The sequence below is a fragment of the Phalangium opilio genome, unplaced genomic scaffold (assembly GCF_054372755.1).
Source record: "Phalangium opilio isolate 3A_F unplaced genomic scaffold, DU_Popi_V2 ptg000082l_1, whole genome shotgun sequence".
NCBI lineage: Eukaryota > Metazoa > Arthropoda > Arachnida > Opiliones > Phalangiidae > Phalangium > Phalangium opilio.
Genome location: NW_028324189.1, coordinates 13,395,793 through 13,417,597, shown reverse-complemented (window position 1 = coordinate 13,417,597; position 21,805 = coordinate 13,395,793). Strand labels below are relative to the sequence as shown.

Genomic DNA, 21,805 nt, shown 5'->3' with positions numbered 1-21,805 from the left:
ACGGGGATGTCCTTCGAGTATGTTATAGTCCTATTTGCCCCCCATCCAATGATATTAAAAACTTGGGATTTCATCAAACAAGGGCCGAGTAATTAAGCAAAATGTTCATAAACATACCCTCCATAGGATTAACATTACACCCAACTTTGGAGGCTCAAAACTCTGGTTATATTAGTGATACGGGGATGTCCTTTGAGTATGTTATAGTCCTATTTGCCCCCATCCAACGATACTAAAAACTTGGGATTTCCTCAAACAGGGGCCGAGTAATTAAGCAAAATGTTCGTGAACATCCCCTCCATAGGATTAACATTACACCCAACTTTGGAGGCTCAAAACTCTGGTTATATTAGTGATACGGGGATGTCCTTTGAGTATGTTATAGTCCTATTTGTCCCCCATCCAACGATACTAAAAACTTGGGATTTCGTCAAACAGGGGCCGAGTAATTAAGCAAAATGTTCGTGAACATTCCCTCCATAGGATTAACATTACACTATTCTTTGGAGGCTATAACTCTGGTTATATTAGAGATACAGGGATGTCCTTTTAGTTTGTTATAGTCATAATTGCCCCCCCCCCTCACTCCTTCGTTAACATTTGCTCCATACGGGAAAAACCTGAAAAACTCAGGGAAGTATATGGGATAAATCCTGGAAATCCCAGGGAAATTTGTTTTCCAAAAGTTGTATGAACCCTGTACAGGAACTTTACACCCTCTAGAACGTGTTCTTATTTTCAGAGCTATGGTTAGTGAAGAAGCGAGCAAAGAAGAGAAAATAAAGTTGATGCACGCAGCAGCCAACAAACACCAGAAGCTTTACAGGGATGGAATGAATGGAAAGGGAATTGATAGGCACTTGTTCGCCCTCTTTGTCGCCTGTAAAGGACTCAGATACGTAAGATACCATTTTTATAGTTTTGTTTATAAGAACGTAAGTTAACCTTGATGGAGCTGATATACACGAAAAACGGGCGTAGCTGGGAATGGTTTACAGCTAATTATAGCGTACACCGAGGGGCTGATCACTTGCGAAATCGAGTGTACAAACGCCTATGAAATCAGATTTACAACCTCTTGAAATGTTAAGAAATTTTGGTTGAAATTTCTGGAAATTTTTCCAACTTTGTTTGAAATGTTAAGAAATTTTGGTTGAAATTTCTGGAAATTTTTCCAATTTTGTTTGAAATCTTAAGAAATTTTGGTTGAAATTTCTGGAAATTTTTCCAACTTTGTTTGAAATGTTAAGAAATTTTGGTTGAAATTTCTGGAAATTTTTCCAACTTTGTTTGAAATCTTAAGAAATTTTGGTTGAAATTTCTGGAAATTTTTCCAACTTTGTTTGAAATCTTAAGAAATTTTGGTTGAAATTTCTGGAAATTTTTCCAACTTTGTTTGAAATCTTACGAAATTTTGGTGAAATTTTTCGAAATTGTAAAAATTTCTGAAATTTTTGTAATTTTTAGAGATCATTAGGAATTTTTGAAATCTGAAATCGAGTGTACATATTTTTTGGAAGTGATTAACCCCTCGGCGTTCCCGCTGACTTTTATGGTGTCGGATGCGCTATAGTCCGTCCAACGGCAGAAGGGACCTGAGAAATACGTTCACACGTCGTACTCGTGTCTCTTCTTTCGTTTAACGGACTATAAATGTAAAGAACTGGTTATGAAAGATCCACGACCACCTCCCCAATAGACATTGGGAAGAAAAGGGATTCGTACAATTATAGCGCGCACGTCGCGGGATTGCAACGTCATTTACCTCTTCTACTGCCATCTAGAATAGAGAAAGGGCGGGATTCACACTTATACCCGTTCTCTACTATTTCTTCTTACACTAAAGCTATGTTCACACTTGCACGGGAGTCGGTTGACAACTCGTTTGCCCAGCTAGCTTTGAAACACTTCCTATTGCTAGCTTTGAAAGCGATTTCAACAGCCTCGGTTCACACTTTTAAGAAGCTTCTGTTAGTGCTGTCTGCTAAGGCTGGTGAAAATACCCTTAATACTAGTCTCATCACACAGGGTTCATACAAGCCTGGAAAACAGGGAAAACCTGGAAAAATCAGGGAAATAAATAGTTGACAAAAACTTCGTGGAAATTTCGAATTTTTAGTAAATTTCAGCAAAATGTTCGTGAACATACCTTTCATAGGATTAACACTACACCCAACTTTGGAGGCTCCTAACTCTGGTTCCACTAGAGATAAAAGAATGTCCTTTGAGTATGTTATAGTCCAATTTATCCCCCATCCAACCACACCAAAAACGTAGGGCTACGACAAACAGGGCTTAGTAATTAAGCAAAATGTTTGTAAACATCCCCTCCATAGGATTAACATTGCACTAAACTTTGGAGGCTCGTAACTGTGGTTATATTAGAGATACAGGGGTGTCCTTTGAGTATGTTATAGTCCTATCTGCCCATGCCCCCTCCTTCATTAACATTTGCACCATAGGATACTACATACACGGGAAAAACCTGGAAAACTCAGGGAAGTATATGGAGAAAAACCTGGATATATCAAGGAAATTCGTTTTCCAAAAGTTGTATGAACCCTGATGTCACATGTGAAATATCCCTGAAAACTCGAAACTAGCTCCCAAAGCCGCTTAAGGTTGGTTCGCGAAGCAACTTCAAGAAACTGCGTTTGTAATTACCTTCTCGAGTATCAGTTTTGTCGTAAGAAAATAATGTATAGCTCCCTATAAGTATGAAACTCTCCATTTAAAGGGACTGTAAAGAAGGCATCGGCGGGTGGGTAAAAATTATTTGAAATACGTCAGAGGCACGTGACCAAGGAGAGGCGTGGTTCAATGAAGCTCAGTTCGTTTTATTTCGAAAACCACCACTTCATGGAATTGGCGCTGCAATCTCGCGAAAAACAAGGACTAGATGTTAACTAGTCCCACTCCATGAGGAGTCTTTGTATCTTGGCATCACGTGATGTCTGTGACGTATTTCAAATAATTTTTACCCACCCGTCGATGCCTTCTTTGCAGTCCCTTTAAGCCATGTAAACAGCATTTTCTTCCATTGAAATTTGTAAAAAGTTTCTAATGCCACCTATTAAGAGTTTTTGGCGTTAAAAAGATGAAATATTTGTTTAGAAATTTTTCAAATTTTATATTGTAATTAAATAGTTAATGATCTAGAAGTTATTATTATGATAATCATAACTGATTAAGTACATGTCAAAATTATCATAATGAATTAATAGATGGCGCGAGATTTTGACGAACGAGGCTAGCGTCTACACTGGTACGTGGTATGGAGCATCTTGTGTCTCTACGGGCGCGGCGATATTTCCCCGGCCCATCGTGCCTTTCGCGGACACCTTAGGTGGCGGCGGTGGTTCCCCCCCCCCTTTTACTCGTAGTACCGAAACTTCTCCCACGGGGCGTAAAAGCGTAAGCGCGCCAAATTTGGGAGCAAATGCTGTAGTATGAAAATGTACTACGTTTCATACTTATAGGGAGCTATATATTATTTTCTTATGGTTTTGTTCACACTTAACTTTGGAAGCGTTTTGAATCGCTTCGAACCGGTTTCCCATGCAAGTCTGAATGTCGCTTAACTGAAGTATTTTAAGCTTTGATTTGAAGAACAGGTTAATTAATATATGAACTGAAATAGAGCCAATTTCTAATGGCTTTCCAAACTACATAATGTGCTTATAATTTTTCATGTCTTTTTACAGGATAGCACGTTCCTGCAATCAATTTTAAGCCAACCATGGACGCTGTCAACTAGCCAAACACCTCATACCCAACTAACTAACGTTCCAAGTGCAGAGATGCAAGTTTTTGCTAATAAGGTTTGTAAAGCGGTTCCTCACATCCGGTTAGGGTTAATCTCTCTTGTGATTGGTTGTGAGCCCCCCCCGCTTCACCTTTCCCCCAGTTCCCACTCCCGAGAGTCTCAGACCCCTGCTGCGTTTCCTAGAACCGTCCTACGTAGCAATAGCAAAGGCGCTGTGATTGGCCCAATTGCAGTTTGTCTAAGCTTGGCTGCAGACTTGTAAATAGTGATAATTTAATCGGGAGCCCTGCGGGCTACCGACCCCCCCCCCCAAACCAGAACTTTCTTGGGTACCCGGGGCTCCCTAGTGGACGAAGGTAAATAAACAAAATGAGAGGGATGGAAGGATGCATTCCGGCCACAGTTTTGAGGGGAAATATTCGTCATTTAATTTTTTCCCCTTTTTTGAGAGGTGTTTTGGTCTGTCTTTATGGAGGAGAGTTCTCATCGCCCCGAATTTTTCAGGGTACCCGGGTGGTACCCGACCCCCCCTAAAAAATTTTTTCAGGGTGTCCTGTGAAATTTCTTGGGTGTCACAGGCTCCCTGGTACCCCCTATTTACAAGTCTGCTTGGCTGTACAAATTTTACCCCCTTTTTCCGTGAAATGCCCACTTCTGATTGTATCACCTGCCGTATAAAGCCTGGTTTTCACTGGCCCAAAACTCAGGAAAAACCACCTTCCGCGCTGTTTTTTTTTTTAAAGCCTGGTTTTCGCTGCCAAAAATTTCACGGAACAGTAAAAAAAATTCCGCAAACGTTTGCGGAAAATTCCTTAAAAAAAAACGGCGGAAAAACGTTTTCACTAAAACTTGTAATATGAAGGATTGCGAGCTCGTGGAGAGCAAGGCTTACCAGTTATGTTGAAAATGCACCAATAGCAACCAAGAGAATTTATTGTCTTCGCAAAAACGTTAATTTTTATCATATAAGCCAAACTTCTTTAACAAATCGTTTCACTACACATTTTTATAATTTAACTCGACAACACAAACGCCTTCAATTAAAAAAAAAAAGTGGCGTCGAAAACACCTCACGCGCTGACCACGTCACGCATTCGTCGATTCCTATTGGCCACCGCTTTCCTTTCCGTAAAATTTAGCGGAAAAATAGAAAACCAATTCCGTGCTTGCCGCCCAGAAAACGCGACATTTTGCGCTGAAAAAAACGGCGCGGAACGCGGTTTTTCCTACGTTTTGGGCCAGTGCAAACCAGGCTTTACACAAAAATATGAATATGAATATGCCTTAGCACTATTTAAGAAGGAAAGGCTTTCGTTTTGCCCACCCCTGTGGAGCTGTGACGTCAATAACGACTTAAACCTATAAATTGAATTTAATTTTTTCGTCAGCTATGTCCAGGTGGAGGATTTGGTCCAGTTTCGGATGAGGGATACGGTATGAGTTACTTATTCCCGAATGACCAAAAGATTTTCTTCCACATTTCGAGCAAGCGCTCGTGTAAAAGCACCGATTCCAAGAGATTCCTGGACCAAATGATAAACAGCATGGATGAAATGAAGAACCTCTTTCAAAAATAAAGCGTGTGACGTGTACGCGCGCATGCCCCGTGACCACCATGCATTGACGATAAATAAAATTTTTTTTTTTTTTTTTTCAGAAAGTTTAAAAAAAAAAAAAAGGTTTAATTATTTTTCTTTTTTTTTAGAAAGTTCAAAGCCAATTACGATAATTAGCGGGTAGATTAGTGTTTTACTTAATTATTATTATCAAAAAAAAACATTCCATATTTATATATTGTAACGATTATGATGAAAACTTTTAAAAAAAACTCGACAGAGATTTAGGTAATTTCGAGATAAAAGCGATTTGCAAGCTCACAACTGACTTTAATGAAAGATGGCATCACGTGACGTGACTTACGTCATGCAAGCCCATTTTGGTTCAGCAACTTTAAACATTTTATATCATTGAATGTAATACTGGAAATAAAGATAAATGAATGCAGCGGGTTTAGTTGATAAGGTTAAGGTGACGTCAGTGTCCGGGTAAAACGTCACGGCCTTTGCTTTGGCGACCATGTTTGGTGCCAGAAGTGAGATGAGACTAGAAGTAAAGAGCTCTAGCATTGGTAGTAGATCCTGGCACTAGTGAACAAATTTGAGGATTTTATGCCGCTTCCCACGCGCTAAAACTAGAGAGAAAAAAATTGGTCGAGTTCCAAAAAAATTTCCTACCCCTCAAAATAAAGCCGCGGAACACGGACGCGGGTGCTTGAACCTAGTTCGGCCGTCTACCGCCACGAACGTCTCACGTTTTGGAGGGAAAATTCTGAAACCGCCACCAGAGGGCGAACCGTTGGTGTGTATCAAGAATATTGACTTTCGCCGAGTGAAGAATTTGGTTAGCTCAGTACTTCTGGTCTGATCTCACTTCTGTTGATGCTATGGGCAAATATCGTGGGTGACGTCACGCTAAGGCTTACGAGATAGCTCTATTGTGACCAAACTTGAATGCTAAAGGAATTAACTAGCCTTAGATGTAAGGGAAAAAAGAAAGCGTGGTTCTTCTATTTTGGTCTCGGTTACCTTAATTTCACATTGGTATGATTATTGCGCATCGGCCAAGTTATGGTTAACATTAGCAGCGATTCGAAATTATTAAGACTTTGTTTCTGTCTTTACCAAGTAAAGTAAGTAGTCCACTAAGCCTTGTGAAACCGTACCGTTAACGTAACGTCACGTATCCAAATACGTACAGAACGCCATCTGATAGCGTTTCTTAAACGATGCTTTCGGACTTAGGTAATGGACGCCCTCTTTCGGATGATTTACGAACTTAAAACGGTAACGATACGGTTACGCAAGGCTAAGTGGACTACTTGCTTAAATTTGGATAAAAACTCACCCCTTTCCAAACTATAATACTCCGTTCGTTTGAGCCTTTGGTGAGCGAAAACTTGAAACATTGGCGAATTTAAAAATGTGTCAGAAAGACCAGCAAATTTTGAACATAACCTCAGGAGTGTATTTATAAAACTATACTCTTAAAGGAAAGTGCGGGTCACGTGGTTCGCGAGGAAAGTCAACTTGTAGGGGAACCATGTGACCTGTACTTTTGCTTTAAAGTGGACAGTATTTTGGCCTAAAAGGTTAAAATAATCTGAAGATTACAATTGTGGTGGTAATCCAGTAGTTAAAATTCAAAAGCCTTCTATTTTATTACCGAGTAACCCGAGGGGCTGATCACTTTCGAAATCGAGTGTACAAACGCCCATGAAATCAGATTTCCAACATCTTGAAATTTTTGAAATCTTGGGTGAAGTTTTGAAATCTTGAAATTTTTGGAAATCTTGGGTGAAGTTTTGAAATCTTGAAATTTTTGGAAATCTTGGGTGAAGTTTTGAAATCTTGAAATTTTTGGAAATCTTAGTTGAAATCTTTGGAAATCTTAGTTGAAGTCTTTGGAAATCTTAGTTTGAAATCTTTGGAAATCTTAGTTGAAATCTTTGGAAATCTTAGTTGAAATTTTTGGAAATCTTAGTTGAAATTTTGGGAAATCTTAGTTGAAATCTTTGGAAATCTTCAACCATAAATTTTAGTTGAAATTCAGAAATTTTATGAAATCTTTGTTGAAATTTCTGGAAATTTTATGAAATCTTTGTTGAAATTTCTGGAAATTTTATGAAATCTTTGTTGAAATTTCTGGAAATTTTATGAAATCTTTGTTGAAATTTCTGGAAATTTTATAAAATCTTGGTTGAAATTTCTGGAAATTTTATAAAATCTTGGTTGAAATTTCTGGAAATTTTATAAAATCTTTGATGAAATTTCTGGAAATTTTATGAAATATTTGTTGAAACTTCTGAAAATTTTAAGACATTTCTCGAAATCTGTTGAAATCATGAAATTTTTCCAACTTTGTTTGAAATCTTACGAAATTTTGGTGAAATTTTTGGAAATTGTAAAAATTTATGAAATTTTTCAAATCATTTGGAATTTTTTGAAATCTGAAATCGAGTGAACATATCTTTTGAAAGTGATTAGCCCCTCAGAGTAACCTAAGAATTAAATGACGCATGCGCAGTAGAGATAGGTTTCGACTAAGTTTTAACCAAACTAGAAATACTTCCCGCGTATTCTTGCAGTATCTCAATTTCTATTATACCCATGATGGTATATTGTTTTAAGTGCAAGAACCACGTGATTATTTTTCCTTCAACCCCTTTTAAAGTTAGTAATTGCGTATAACGAGCTTGCAGACGCTTTTTTCTTATGAAAAACGGTTCATTCCGTCTCGCCTTTTGGTTTAAATAACCTGTGATAACTAGAATAGAGATTTTTTACTCGCATCTTAATCAAATTCACTGTTAAAATTGTAGGGATGAAATTTAAAAAATGAATTCTAATCGATTCCAATTTTAGAAACAAATAGAAATACAAAACCGGTTCGAATGATAGAATCTCTAAACGCTTCCTGTAACCCTGTGAAATATTTCTAGCGCTTGAATGACGCAATGCAATTAATAGTAAATGGTTCATTTTCGTTTGCATGGACAGAGGAGTGTTAGAGTCCATAATGTAAATGGCGTGTAATTTAACAAATACCGCTACCAGGAGTTCATAATAACCCGAAGTACGAAACTGGTTAAAAAGCCCGTAACAACAAAGTTTCGCCGTAAAGCTCAGCGGATTCATACACCGCTTAACTCCCAAAGAAATAGTTCCGCCATTTTTTAGCGCCCACGCGCATTAACTTACACACTTCCGGTTTAGCACTATTTTTATCTTGTGATTCTGGGAGCGAAAATGGCTCACGTCTGCTTCTGTCAGCCGCGGTGTACATTAAGCCTTGGCTAAGAAGTTGGCTTTTAGTCGGGGTTTCTAGTTTTCTACAAAACATTTAAAGGGACTGTAAAGAAGGCATCGGCGGGTGGGTAAAAATTATTTGAAATACGTCAGAGGCACGTGACCAAGGAGAGGCGTGGTTCAAAGAAGCTTAGTTCGTTTTATTTCGAAAACCACCACTTCATGGAATTGGCGCTGCAATCTCGCGAAAAACAAGGACTAGATGTCCAGTTCCACTCCATGAGGAGGCTTTGTATCTTGGCATCACGTGATGTCTGTGACGTATTTCAAATAATTTTTACCCACCCGCCGATGCCTTCTTTGCAGTCCCTTTAAACGATCGTCAATGATGTTTTGTTGTGATATGTGTGAGTGAGAATTCCGTGGTTAAATTAAAACGGTTTGGACAAATTTATTCCCAGTATCTTTAATATAAGAATTGCAACGTGTTTCTACGTCCACCATATCGCCATTTTTCTTTTCGACGGAGATCCCAGCCAACAGAAGTTTTGGAACGAAAACCAAGGAGCATAGATACCACTACGATATACTGTAAGGTTGTATGTCCATAAACAGGCAAATCATTTCTATGCGCAACGACTGAATCTTGTTGTTCGCGATTTTTACCATTAGCTCTATGGCCAGTTTCATACTTCCCCCCCCCCCCCCGAAGGGGGGTTATTATGAACTCCTGCCAACAGGAAGTTATAAGAAAATTGGACCAAATATCACATGTCCTATGACGTCAAAATTGAAATTCTTCCTAAATTGGGGGCCGCCATCTTTAAAATCCGCAAATTCTATTTATTTTGCCTAGAGATGGCGCTATATCTACATCCGTTTTGGTCCAATGAATTGGGGGAATGAAGAGGGGAATCAAGGAATAATTCGGAAGATGTAGTTGGCGATAGCGTTACATGGGACACCCGGTTAGTGAACAATCCCTAGCGTTGGTTAATCCATGGTATCAGTAGCTTCATTCTTTTAAATGTCCGAGACATTGTCACCTCTAGATGGCAGTTCCTAGAATGCGGTAACATTTTCAATAGGACTATTAGTTCATGGTACCTGTGTTCAATGTTATGATTCCATGTTCTTGTCCTGGTAAAGTGTTGCCATGCTAGAGCGGGTCCATTGGTGCCCTTTCATAATGACGGACTTGGCTAAGCTTGGTAAAGGCAGGTTATAGCTGTGTCCTAATACACTAGGTTTGATTGGTTCCTCCCTTATGTAAGGTGAAAGTGGTGTGTTCAAGATTAGCCCCCATGCTAAGGGCGCCAATTTAGTGCTGTGAGAATCTTAATACTTTCAATGACATTAATTTATCACGACAAAGCAGCAGTTATGTTTGATTTGACTAATTAAATATGGTTTTATTAAATTACTATTTAATTCAACCTAAAATTAGAACAACTTAGAGACGCAGTTTTAAGAAGATTTTAATTGAAAAGTTAACAAAATATTGAAATCATTCAAAACGAAAGGGTTTAAAACCATAATACATTGAAATTGTTATTTTTCGTACAAAATGTTTTTTTTTTCTTGAAGTAAACACTCAAATAATTGTAAGTAATGAATTCCGATTACTTTCAATTACTCTATTACAAGTAATCAGATCCTCACGGTACTAGCGCCAATTGACCCGCTCGCTCTACACTTTAATTAAAGTAAAGGGTTGCTTCGTTGGTGCCCCTTAAACATGGCTTTTCTAAAACACAGTAACTAAGCTTGGTATAGGCTAGTTAAGCCTTAGCCAAAGGCAGGAACCAATTTGACCTAATGCGCTAGGTCTAATTAGCCTTATTCCTGATCAGCGCCACCTACCCATAGCGGCGACTTTGAGAACTACTGTAAGCGGCAAGCCAACCACTCCAGATGTCGCTAAAATCTGGTGACGTCACTGACGGGCACTCTCGAGGTCTGACCAAAAATTAGCCCGCGGCTTTATTTTATTTAAAGCAGCACGCCAAGGCTTAGCGAGTAGCAATGCTTTAAAAGGTCCAAAAACGCCATAAAATAAGGTAAGTGTTGGATATCGTCGAGAAAGAAGTTTGGAGCCCGATTTTATAATTTAATTCAAATAATGAAGCTGAAATTAACTTCAACGAGCTTTAAAGCGGGCTAATTATTGGTAAGACCCCGAGTGTGTCCGTCAGTGACGTCACCAGTTTTTAGCGACATCTGGAGTGATTAGCTTGCGGATTACAGTAGTTCTCAAAGTCGCCGCTATGGGTAGGTGGCGCTGATCAGGAATAAGGCTAATTGGTTCCTGCCCTTGCCAAGATAAAAAGTTAGCCAGAATGCTAGGGGTGATAATGGCGCCACCTGTTGCTTCAATATATTTCTGATGTCCATAAATTCAGCGCGTTAGTATTCTAATAAATTTAACACCTGTTTTGTTATTTTATAGGCAGTAAATTTTTGTATTAATTTTATATTATTTTTTACGTACTCTGCCCATTCTAGCCATTTTTTTTTTTTTTGGTAAATTTCACATTGTTAAATGATAAAGTTTCGTTCACATAAGAGTACAGGGTGTAACACATTGAGCCTTTTTTGGGCTGCTACGCTTTGCGCAATTACAGGGAGCTTTTAAAATATTAACGTTGGTAAGAATTATTCCGGTACCCAAATTTATATCATTAAAAAAAAAATAATGTAAAAATTATCTTATAATAAAATTCGTTAAAAGAGGAGAAAAGGTTAATTAGAAATTAAATTTCTTGGTTTAATTAATCATTTTCAGAGTGACACATATTTCTCGTGACTGGTGTCTGAAAGGGAGCGTGAAGGTTACAAAGAAGTTGATATTATTTGGTTTATAATGAGGCTTGAGTGCAGGTAACATAATATTATACCTTAAAATAACGGCCTTTTGCTAAATATGAAAGGAATCAAATATTATAAAAGAAATAAATGATCACTTATTAAAAAATAATTAGCATTTAATTAGTCTGAAAAACGAGGGCTACTGCGCTAACCGCCATTGGCTTAGTGGCGTCTGCTATCCCGAACCTCTTAAGGAAAGGATTGGTTGAATTCTCACATGCTGAGAGGCCATGGCTGCGTTCAGTAACGCTCAACGGAGGCTCCGTTGAATGCGCATTCGCCACTGAACGATTTTCGGAACTTCCGGTTTGACGCCACGATTGTAAGCGAAGAGGCATCGAAGTCATCGGCTGTAAGAGCCGATTACTTCGTTGAGCAACGCATTTGTGACGTAGCAGCAATGGAGGAAACTATCTCCCTGAATGATTTCGAGAAGTTAATTTGACGGATAATTTCGGAACTATTTATAAAATCGGTGTAGCAGCGACTTAATGCGAAAGAATAGTGTCTGCTAATTATTTTATGAAATATTTTCGATTATATCTATGAAGCTTAAAAAGTTATTGGGTTTTAAAGCTTAAGCCTTGGCTAAGTTACGGGTCAGAGTTTGCTCTTATTTCGGCTGGCAGGTCCTCGCATATCCATTTCCATGAACTGTAAGCAGACGATACAACGCAAAGTTTGCAAAAAACCGTTCAGTAGCCTAATACGTCACATGACATCCCGTTGATCAACGGAGCTCAACGCGTTTGGTCTCCGTTGAGCGTTACTGAACGCCATCTATCTTTTTACCTTTTCGTTAAGCCTCGGTTTTGTTTTTGGAACTCACGAAATCATAAGTGTAGTAAGATAGGGCATAACTAATACTGTGTGAATATTCGAAAGATCGAATATTACTCGAAAATTTCGAATCGAGCATTCTATTCGAATGATCGAATTGGCCATCTAGTATTCGCCGAATATTCGAAAAAAAAATTCGAGTATTCGGTTGCTAAACGAGTAGTTTATTTTCAAACAAGTTTTCAATTTTTTAAGTTGAAATACTAGTTTTTAGTAGTAGTTTGAAATTCGGGAGGGTGGCGAAGAACAGCTTACGGACGCTGCGCTTGCGTCGTGTTGCGCGTGATCGAGTGGGCTATGGTAACTTACGGTAAATCGACTTTGGGCTTGGGCAAGCCGCGTTTTTGATGGTGTAGTAATAGTTAATAATGTTACTTAAATAAGGACTAAGGAAATAATAGTTCATATAATTTAAGTAATGGGAATAATTAAGAATTAATGAATTATTAATTTAAGGATATTTTTTTAATATTTAAAATATTCGAACTCTATTAGTATTCAATCGGAATTTTGATAAATATTCGAAAAATACTCGAAAATTCGAGTATTCGATTCGAAAATTTTTGCAGTTTTAATATTCGATTCGATTGCAAATTTCACTATTCGCACACCCCTAGGCATAATCCACTCGATCACACGCGTACGAAGTTCAATTTAGCAGACGCCACTTAACCAATGGCGGATGGCGCAGTAGTCCTTGTTTATAAAACTAATTAAATGCTAATTATTTTGTAATAAGAGATCATTTATTTTCGTTTTATATTTATTTAGAAAAAGACCGTTCGTTTAAGGTATAATCAGAAGGGAATAAGAGAGAAGGGACACACTTTATATCTCCATAATGCTTTACACTCGTAACAACAGTCTTACTAACCTCAAATCAACTACCCTTCACTGATTGGCTATCTAACTTCTGCCTTAGCTATGACGTCACATAAGAAGGTGACGCCTCGGTTGACGAATAAAAAGTAGTTTTGTTTACAACTTTACATTGAAGGAGATAAAAATGGCCGAATTTCATGTTGATAAACGAAATCAAGCTGTGCAATTAATTTAGATACACGGGTATTGAAAACATACCAAAATCAGATAATTTGAAAGTATTAAATAGATGAAAACTAATTATTCTGAATTAATATTAAAAAATACAAATTAGTTTCAATAAAATACATACTTGAGGTTATAATTACACAAGAACGAAACATTGACAGCCCTAAGCCTTTGGAGAATGAAAATCTAGCAGACAAATAGGCCGCCTGATACCGCGGAGAACTTAAAGAACTATTTTAGCAGTGAATTGGTTAAAAGCTGTGTACTTGCGCAAAGTTTTCGCGGTTTTCTTGAGGTTGGTCGGACTCTCGTTACCAAAGTAGGCCCTAATGTCTCCCTTCTCTCTTATTCCCTTCTGGTATAATGTTATGTTACTAGATCTTTTCCTTTAAAATTGCCAGAAAATCATATTTTCAACCAAACTTGATTAAAACCAACAAATTAATGATTTTGGTTGAGATTTTAAGTCTTATTTCTAAAGGAAACAAAATCAACTAGTTTGAACCTTTAAGGCTCCCTTTAAAGTGATTACAATTACATAGATTAATTAATTAATAATCCTGGAACTTTTTTTAACCATCAAGATCATCATCGGATGAAATATCATTTCTGTTTGCACCTCCATTTCTTAATGTTAACAAATCCATCAACTTATAAGGGTCTTGTCCCGTTGAAAGATCAACCATATCCCTTGGCAAGCCGTATTGCCTTAAGGGACTAGGCTGAACCCCTCTGTTAACATTGACGAAACGTATCTCGGGAGCCGGACAAGTGAATTCCGTGTTTTCCAATTCATCCCAATCAAATAACAACGAATCGGTTGTTCGTCCAAACGGATTAAAGTCAATTAACTTCACTTCGTCTTTGCATTTGCGATAAACGTCAAAGACAAAGTCATCGTCGTAGAATTTATTTTTTAAGTGTTCGTTGTAGAATGAAAGAATATCGCGGGTTACGTCTCTTTGCGTTTTTTCAATGTAGGAGTAAAAACTGGTGTGGTCCCGTTGACTAATCGCTATTAGTTTATTGTTCTTAACGAAACAGCGGAATTCGCAACCCGGGTCAATCTCGATCCATTTGCGCAGAATAAGTTTGTAGTCAACGTTTGTAGTCGTTCCAGAGACTTCGTCGGAGCAATCTTTAATGATAAGTTAAATTAAAATTGGTATTTTTTTATCTGCCATGGAGAGTTATTGATAACAGGGTTGACACGGGTCAGGGAAAACATGGAAAAGTCAGGGAATTTAAAAATGGGCCAGAAAAGGTCAGGGAATTTTAAAAATTTCAGCAGCAAAGTCAGGGAATTTTAAAAATTTCAGCATAGTCAGGGAATGTAAAAATGGGCCCAAAAGGTCAGGGAATTTTAAAAAGTTCAGCAAAGTCAGGGAATTTTAAAAATTTCAGCAAAGTCAGGGAAAAGTCAGGGAATTTAAAAAATGGGCCAGAAAAGTCAGGGAATTTTAAAAATGGGCCAGAAAAGGTCAGGGAATTTAAAAATGGGCCAGAAAAGGTCAGGGAATTTAAAAATGGGCCGAAAAGGTCAGAGAAAAGTCGGGGAATTTAAAAATGGGCCGAAAAGGTCAGAGAAAAGTCGGGGAATTTAAAAATGGGCCGAAAAGGTCAGGGAAAAGTAAGGGAATTTAAAAATGGGCCGAAAAGGTCAGGGAAAAGTCAGGGAATTTAAAAATGGGCCGAAAAGGTCAGGGAAAAGTCAGGGAATTTAAAAATGGGCCGAAAAGGTCAGGGAATTTAAAAATGGGCCGAAAACGTCAGGGAAAAGTCAGGGAATTTAAAAATGGGCCGAAAAGGTCAGGGAATTTAAAAATGGGCCGAAAAGGTCAGGGAATTTAAAAATGGGCCGAAAAGGTCAGGGAAAAGTCAGGGAATTTAAAAATGGGCCGAAAAGGTCAGGGAAAAGTCAGGGAATTTAAAAATGGGCCGAAAAGGTCAGGGAATTTAAAAATGGGCCGAAAACGTCAGGGAAAAGTCAGGGAATTTAAAAATGGGCCGAAAAGGTCAGGGAATTTAAAAATGGGCCGAAAAGGTCAGGGAATTTAAAAATGGGCCGAAAAGGTCAGGGAAAAGTCAGGGAATTTAAAAATGGGCCGAAAAGGTCAAGGAAAAGTCAGGGAATTTAAAAATGGGCGGAAAAGGTCAGGGAAAAGTCAGGGAATTTAAAAATGGGCGGAAAAGGTCAGGGAAAAGTCAGGGAATTTAAAAATGGGCCGAAAAGGTCAGGGAATTTAAAAATGGGCCGAAAAGGTCAGGGAAAAGTCAGGGAATTTAAAAATGGGCCGAAAAGGTCAGGGAATTTAAAAATGGGCCGAAAAGGTCAGGGAATTTAAAAATGGGCCGAAAAGGTCAGGGAAAAGTCAGGGAATTTAAAAATGGGCCGAAAAGGTCAGGGAAAAGTCAGGGAATTTAAAAATGGGCCGAAAAGGTCAGGGAAAAGTCAGGGAATTTAAAAATGGGCCGAAAAGGTCAGGGAAAAGTCAGGGAATTTAAAAATGGGCGGAAAAGGTCAGGGAAAAGTCAGGGAATTTAAAAATGGGCGGAAAAGGTCAGGGAAAAGTCAGGGAATTTAAAAATGGGCCGAAAAGGTCAGGGAAAAGTCAGGGAATTTAAAAATGGGCCGAAAAGGTCAGGGAAAAGTCAGGAAATTTAAAAATGGGCCGAAAAGGTCAGGGAAAAGTCAGGGAATTTAAAAATGGGTCGAAAAGGTCAGGGAAAAGTCACGGAATTTAAAAATGGGCCGAAAAGGTCAGGGAAAAGTCACGGAATTTAAAAATGGGCCGAAAAGGTCAGGGAAAAGTCAGGGAATTTAAAAATGGGCCGAAAAGGTCAGGGAAAAGTCAGGGAATTTAAAAATGGGCCGAAAAGGTCAGGGAAAAGTCAGGGAATTTAAAAATGGGCCGAAAAGGTCAGGGAAAAGTCAGGGAATTTAAAAATGGGCCGAAAAGGTCAGGGAAAAGTCACGGAATTTAAAAATGGGCCGAAAAGGTCAGGGAAAAGTCACGGAATTTAAAAATGGGCCGAAAAGGTCAGGGAAAAGTCACGGAATTTAAAAATGGGCCGAAAAGGTCAGGGAAAAGTCACGGAATTTAAAAATGGGCCGAAAAGGTCAGGGAAAAGTCAGGGAATTTAAAAATGGGCCGAAAAGGTCAGGGAAAAGTCACGGAATTTAAAAATGGGCCGAAAAGGTCAAGGAAAAGTCAGGGAATTTAAAAATGGGCGGAAAAGGTCAGGGAAAAGTCAGGGAATTTAAAAATGGGCGGAAAAGGTCAGGGAAAAGTCAGGGAATTTAAAAATGGGCCGAAAAGGTCAGGAAATTTAAAAATGGGCCGAAAAGGTCAGGGAAAAGTCAGGGAATTTAAAACTGGGCCGAAAAGGTCAGGGAAAAGTCAGGGAATTTAAAAATGGGCCGAAAAGGTCAGGGAAAAGTCAGGGAATTTAAAAATGGGTCGAAAAGGTCAGGGAAAAGTCACGGAATTTAAAAATGGGCCGAAAAGGTCAGGGAAAAGTCACGGAATTTAAAAATGGGCCGAAAAGGTCAGGGAAAAGTCAGGGAATTTAAAAATGGGCCGAAAAGGTCAGGGAAAAGTCAGGGAATTTAAAAATGGGCCGAAAAGGTCAGGGAAAAGTCAGGGAATTTAAAAATGGGCCGAAAAGGTCAGGGAAAAGTCACGGAATTTAAAAATGGGCCGAAAAGGTCAGGGAAAAGTCACGGAATTTAAAAATGGGCCGAAAAGGTCAGGGAAAAGTCACGGAATTTAAAAATGGGCCGAAAAGGTCAGGGAAAAGTCACGGAATTTAAAAATGGGCCGAAAAGGTCAGGGAAAAGTCACGGAATTTAAAAATGGGCCGAAAAGGTCAGGGAAAAGTCACGGAATTTAAAAATGGGCCGAAAAGGTCAGGGAAAAGTCACGGAATTTAAAAATGGGCCGAAAAGGTCAGGGAAAAGTCACGGAATTTAAAAATGGGCCGAAAAGGTCAGGGAAAAGTCACGGAATTTAAAAATGGGCCGAAAAGGTCAGGGAAAAGTCACGGAATTTAAAAATGGGCCGAAAAGGTCAGGGAAAAGTCACGGAATTTAAAAATGGGCTTCTCAACTAGGCGGCCTATTTGCGAGGCCAGTACAGAATTAACATGTAAAATGAAAGCAGGGACAATAACATGGGACATAACACCTGTCTATTGTGGCCTAATTAGCGAGGTCAGTACAGAATGAATATGCAATTACTGGACAATTACAAGGACCTCTTAACCAGAAGTATATAGTCGGCGACTTAGGAACATGCAAAATGAAACCACGGACAATTACAACGGTCTCTTAACCGGAAGTGTATAGTCTGAAAAATTAGACTACGTAGGTAGGACTTCTTGAGAACTGGGGCAGTTGCTTTTGTCACATGTTTCATGTTTATTTTGACAAAAATTAGGGTACAAAATGGATTTTGTTTTTAGAAACATTGAAGAACAAATTAGCCTTATCCCTGATCAGCGCCTCCTACCCAAAGCGGCGATTTTGAGAACTATTATAATCAGCAAGCCAACCAGATGTCGCTAAAATCTTGTGACGTCACTGACGGGCACTCTCGGGGTCTGACCAGAAATTAGTCCGCTTTAAAGCTTGTTGAAGTTAATTTCAGCATTATTATTTGAATTAAATTATGAAATAGGGACTAAATCTGGCTCCAAACTTCTTTCTCGACGATATCCAACACTTACCTAAAGGAAAAAACTTATTTTATGGCGTTTTTGGAGCTACTCGCTAAGCCTTGGCGTGCTGCTTTAGATAAAATAAAGCGGGCTAATTTTTGGTCGGACCCCGAGAGTGCCCGTCAGTGACGTCACCAGATTTTACCGACATCTGGTTGGCTTGCCGATTACAGTAGTTCTCAAAGTCGCCGCTATGGGTAGATGGCGCTGATCAGGAATAAATAAGAGTAAATTAGGTTAAACGCGTTTCTGGTGGAAAGCCATTATTAAATTTAACAATAATGTCTTTATCTACTGCTTGAACATCATACACTCGAAAAACCCATACATTACAGCATATTGAAAACTTTCCGTCATTTTAAGTTGATCAAATGATCGACTTTACGCCTCGTGAATAGTCAAAATGTAGGGAGCTGCCAGAGAGGTGTGGCTTAAAATGGCTCCTCCCCTTTCCACCAAAATGGCGGCAAACTTCACAGAGTGAAGGGCTAGTGGGGGAAGGCTCCAGATTGGCTAAGTGAAGGTCTGACGCCATTTTGGTAGAAAGGGGAGGAGCTGCCAGAGATGTGTGGCTTAAAATGGCTCCTCCCCTTTCCACCAAAATGGCGGCAAACTTCACAGAGTGAAGGGCTAGTGGGGGAAGGCTCCAGATTGGCTAAGTGAAGGTCTGACGCGATTTTGGTGGAAAGGGGAGGAGCTGCCAGAGAGGTGTGGCTTAAAATGGCTCCTCCCCTTTCCACCAAAATGGCGGCAAACTTCACAGAGTGAAGGGCTAGTGGGGGAAGGCTCCAGATTGGCTAAGTGAAGGGCTGACGCTTAGTAGGGGAGATTTTCACCCCTTTTCCCACTCCCTATAGAATTTTCTCCATCATTGGTTTAGCTAAAACATTTTCCCGATATCGAAGACGGCCTAGTAACTACGAATGATCCAAAAAAAATGGCCTTAAGGAATCTACACATAGTTTCCTGATTTTAAGCTAAGTAGCCTTTTTTTGCCAAGAAAAGTAGTCAAATATGATGGATAATGATTATTTTGGTACTAAACAATATATATAGCAGTGCCAAAGACTTTGCCGGGACTCGCATGCGCACGCGTCCGTTACAAAAAAAAAATAAACATAGCTTCCAACATTCGAAGTTTCAGTGGTCAAAGAATCGCATTTTTAAAAGTACAAACCTAACCTAAAATGTATGATAATTTACACGTTACGAGTTTTGTTAAAATACATAGTTTAAACACAAGGAGGATTCATACCATTTGCACAAGGAGACCAGGCAACTTAGAGAGTAAAATAGCAGACGATTTTACACTCTAACAGGGTTCATACAACTTTTGGAAAACAAATTTCCCTGAGATTTCCAGGTTTTTCCCCATATACTTCCCTGAGATTTCCAGGTTTTTCCCCATATACTTCCCTGAGATTTCCAGGTTTTTCCCCATATACTTCCCTGAGATTTCCAGGTTTTTCCCCATATACTTCCCTGAGATTTCCAGGTTTTTCCCCGTATACTTCCCTGAGTTTTCCAGGTTTTTCCCCGTATACTTCCCTGAGTTTTCCAGGTTTTTCCCGTATATGGAGCAAATGTTAATGAAGGAGGAGGGGTGAATATTACATAATCAAAGGGCATCCCCCTATCTCTAGTAGAACCACAGTTATGAGCCTCCAAAGTATAGTGCAATGTTAATCCTATGGAGGGGATGTTTATGAACATTTTGCTTAATTACTCGGCCCATGTTTGACGCAAATTTCCCTGAATTCCCTGAATTTTACAAAAAATTCAAAATTTCCCTGCGGGTTTTGTCAACTATTTATTTCCCTGATTTTTCCAGGTTTTCCCGGTTTGTATGAAGCCTGTTAATTACTCGGCCCCTGTTTGACGCAAATTTCCCTGATTCCCCTGAATTTTACTTAAAATTCTAAATTTCCCTGAGGTTTTTGTCAACTATTTATTTCCCTGATTTTTCCAGGTTTGTATGAACCCTGTAAGTGTCGCTTGGTCTCCTTGTGTTAATGGTAATGCCTGTAAACTATATATTACCTCAAATCATACATTTTAGGTTAGGTTTGGTTTGGTTAGGTGCGGTTTGTATGAAGCTATATTTATCTTCATTTATTTTTTTGAACGGACGCGTGCGCATGCGTCGCTGCGTGTATCATCAGTCACATCGAGTTCGGCAAAGCTTTTGGCACTGCTTTTCAATGTTAATTATTGTTTGCGCTCATTATAAGGATGTGCAATGAATAGAGGAAGGCGTAACCTTTCATTTGGTATATGATTTATTAAGTTTGGAAGAGCAGGTGCTATTCTTAAAAATTGCCGTAATACCTTTAAATGGTTGCATCAGATCATGTGAGATGAAATCCGAGCTTTTCAACAACAGATAAACATCACGCACCGCGTAACAGCACATGCTTTTATTCATAGCAATCCACGCTGCGTCTTTAGGGGAACTCCAGTTCAATTTCGGGTAGCATTTGCCCCCCAAATCGCGAATTCCCTTTTTTATCTTCGTATCCAATTCGGGGAAACTGGGAGCGGAGATAGAATCTTCGTCAGCGGAACCCCAATCAACTTCACTTTCTGAATCGCTGTCATTCCTGGCATATTGCGCTCTGGGTGTCAAACATTCTGGTAGAACGACTCCATCCGCTTTCAAATAGTCTGTGAATTCCAGGGGTAAATCGATGACGACACTTTCCGCGGTTACTTTACTGAATTTTTGGTACCAAACTGGGAAACTGCAGTTTAACACGTTGCTAACCTTCATCTTTATAGCTATACTAATATGTTATTCCAGTTATAATAATAATTATTAATTATTATTTACAAATAAAAAACCCCGTACTTACGAAATTGCGTTTCATTAGCTTAATTAAACCAGCCCCGAAGCACAATTCTGAATGAATGAACTTAACAACGCCGTCAATTTAGCAGACGACATTACATTCACAATGAGGGCCGGAAATAAGGAAAATTTATAGGACATCGTAGACTGTAAATGCTATAGATAATAACGGTTCCACTGCGTAGAACTACGCCTTTATTCAAGGCCAATATAATATGACTGTTGCTTTGATTTAAAATGACTTAAAACATAGAGACTATAAACCCCAAGGAGTGGCAGGTCCCCCGCTCTACAAGCGCAAATAATGATGTTGCTCTTAAATTGGTACATGAGAGCTTCCGGCCCGTTTATTTTGCTTAGCGGAAGTCGCCCTGTACCAGGAAAAAGAGCAACAAGTTTTGGCATTCCGCCACTCCTTGGGCTTGGGGTTTATAGTCTCTATGCTTAAAACAACAACTTGCACATTGCTACCCATATCATGGATAAACTAACGCTAGGGATAGTTCGTTCTCCCGAAAAGATAAAGCATGCATGTTCCAAACTCCCCTAGCAGCAGCTGCTATCCCTAACAGGAAGTTATAAGAAAATTGGACCAAATATCACGTGTCGTATGACGTCAAAATGAGGTTAAATTGGGCAAAAACGATTTATTTTGCCTAGAGATGGCGCTATATCAACATCCGTTTTGGTCCAATAAATGGGGGGAATGAAGAGGGGAATCAAGGAATAATTGGGAACAGGTAGTTGGCGATAGCATTACATGGGAAACCCGGTTAGTGAACGATCCCTAGCGTTAGTTAATCCATGCTTCCACACTAGTATTTAGACGCACGTTTAATCATAGCCCACTTGATCACGCACGCTGGCTGCACAGCGCTGTGCAGCCAGCGTGATCAAGTGGGCTATGGT

At 39.1% G+C, this 21,805-nt stretch overlaps 3 protein-coding genes across 5 annotated transcripts in view; 1 reads left to right on the top strand and 2 right to left on the bottom strand.

Annotated features, from left to right (window-relative positions):
• Nucleotides 1–11,329, top strand: part of LOC149651857 (carnitine O-palmitoyltransferase 1, liver isoform-like) — a 63,779-nt gene extending 52,450 nt beyond the window's left edge. The window contains exons 16-18 of the mRNA XM_089848955.1: nucleotides 743–899; nucleotides 3,705–3,821; nucleotides 5,155–11,329. Coding sequence (XP_089705081.1) covers nucleotides 743–899; nucleotides 3,705–3,821; nucleotides 5,155–5,343 — 463 coding nt within the window. The 3' untranslated portion in view covers nucleotides 5,344–11,329. The remainder of the gene's footprint in view (nucleotides 1–742; nucleotides 900–3,704; nucleotides 3,822–5,154) is intronic.
• LOC149651853 (glutamate receptor ionotropic, kainate glr-3-like) overlaps nucleotides 1–21,805 on the bottom strand; it is a 105,929-nt gene that overhangs the window by 69,520 nt on the left and 14,604 nt on the right. The gene's annotated exons all lie outside the window — the stretch shown is intronic.
• Nucleotides 10,034–21,049, bottom strand: LOC149651856 (translation initiation factor eIF2 assembly protein-like). Of its 3 annotated transcripts, none has more exons than XM_089848956.1 (3): nucleotides 20,901–21,049; nucleotides 20,377–20,831; nucleotides 10,034–14,467 (listed from the first exon to the last, which is right to left on the bottom strand). In XM_089848956.1, exons 2-3 carry the CDS (start codon nucleotides 20,816–20,818, stop codon nucleotides 13,902–13,904), a joined length of 1,008 nt encoding a protein of 335 aa, XP_089705082.1. In that variant the 5' UTR covers nucleotides 20,819–20,831; nucleotides 20,901–21,049; the 3' UTR covers nucleotides 10,034–13,901. The 3 variants fall into 3 exon arrangements, with proteins under 3 accessions (XP_089705082.1, XP_089705084.1, XP_089705083.1); XM_089848958.1 differs by having other exon boundaries at nucleotides 20,377–20,826; nucleotides 20,901–21,042; XM_089848957.1 differs by having other exon boundaries at nucleotides 20,897–21,033.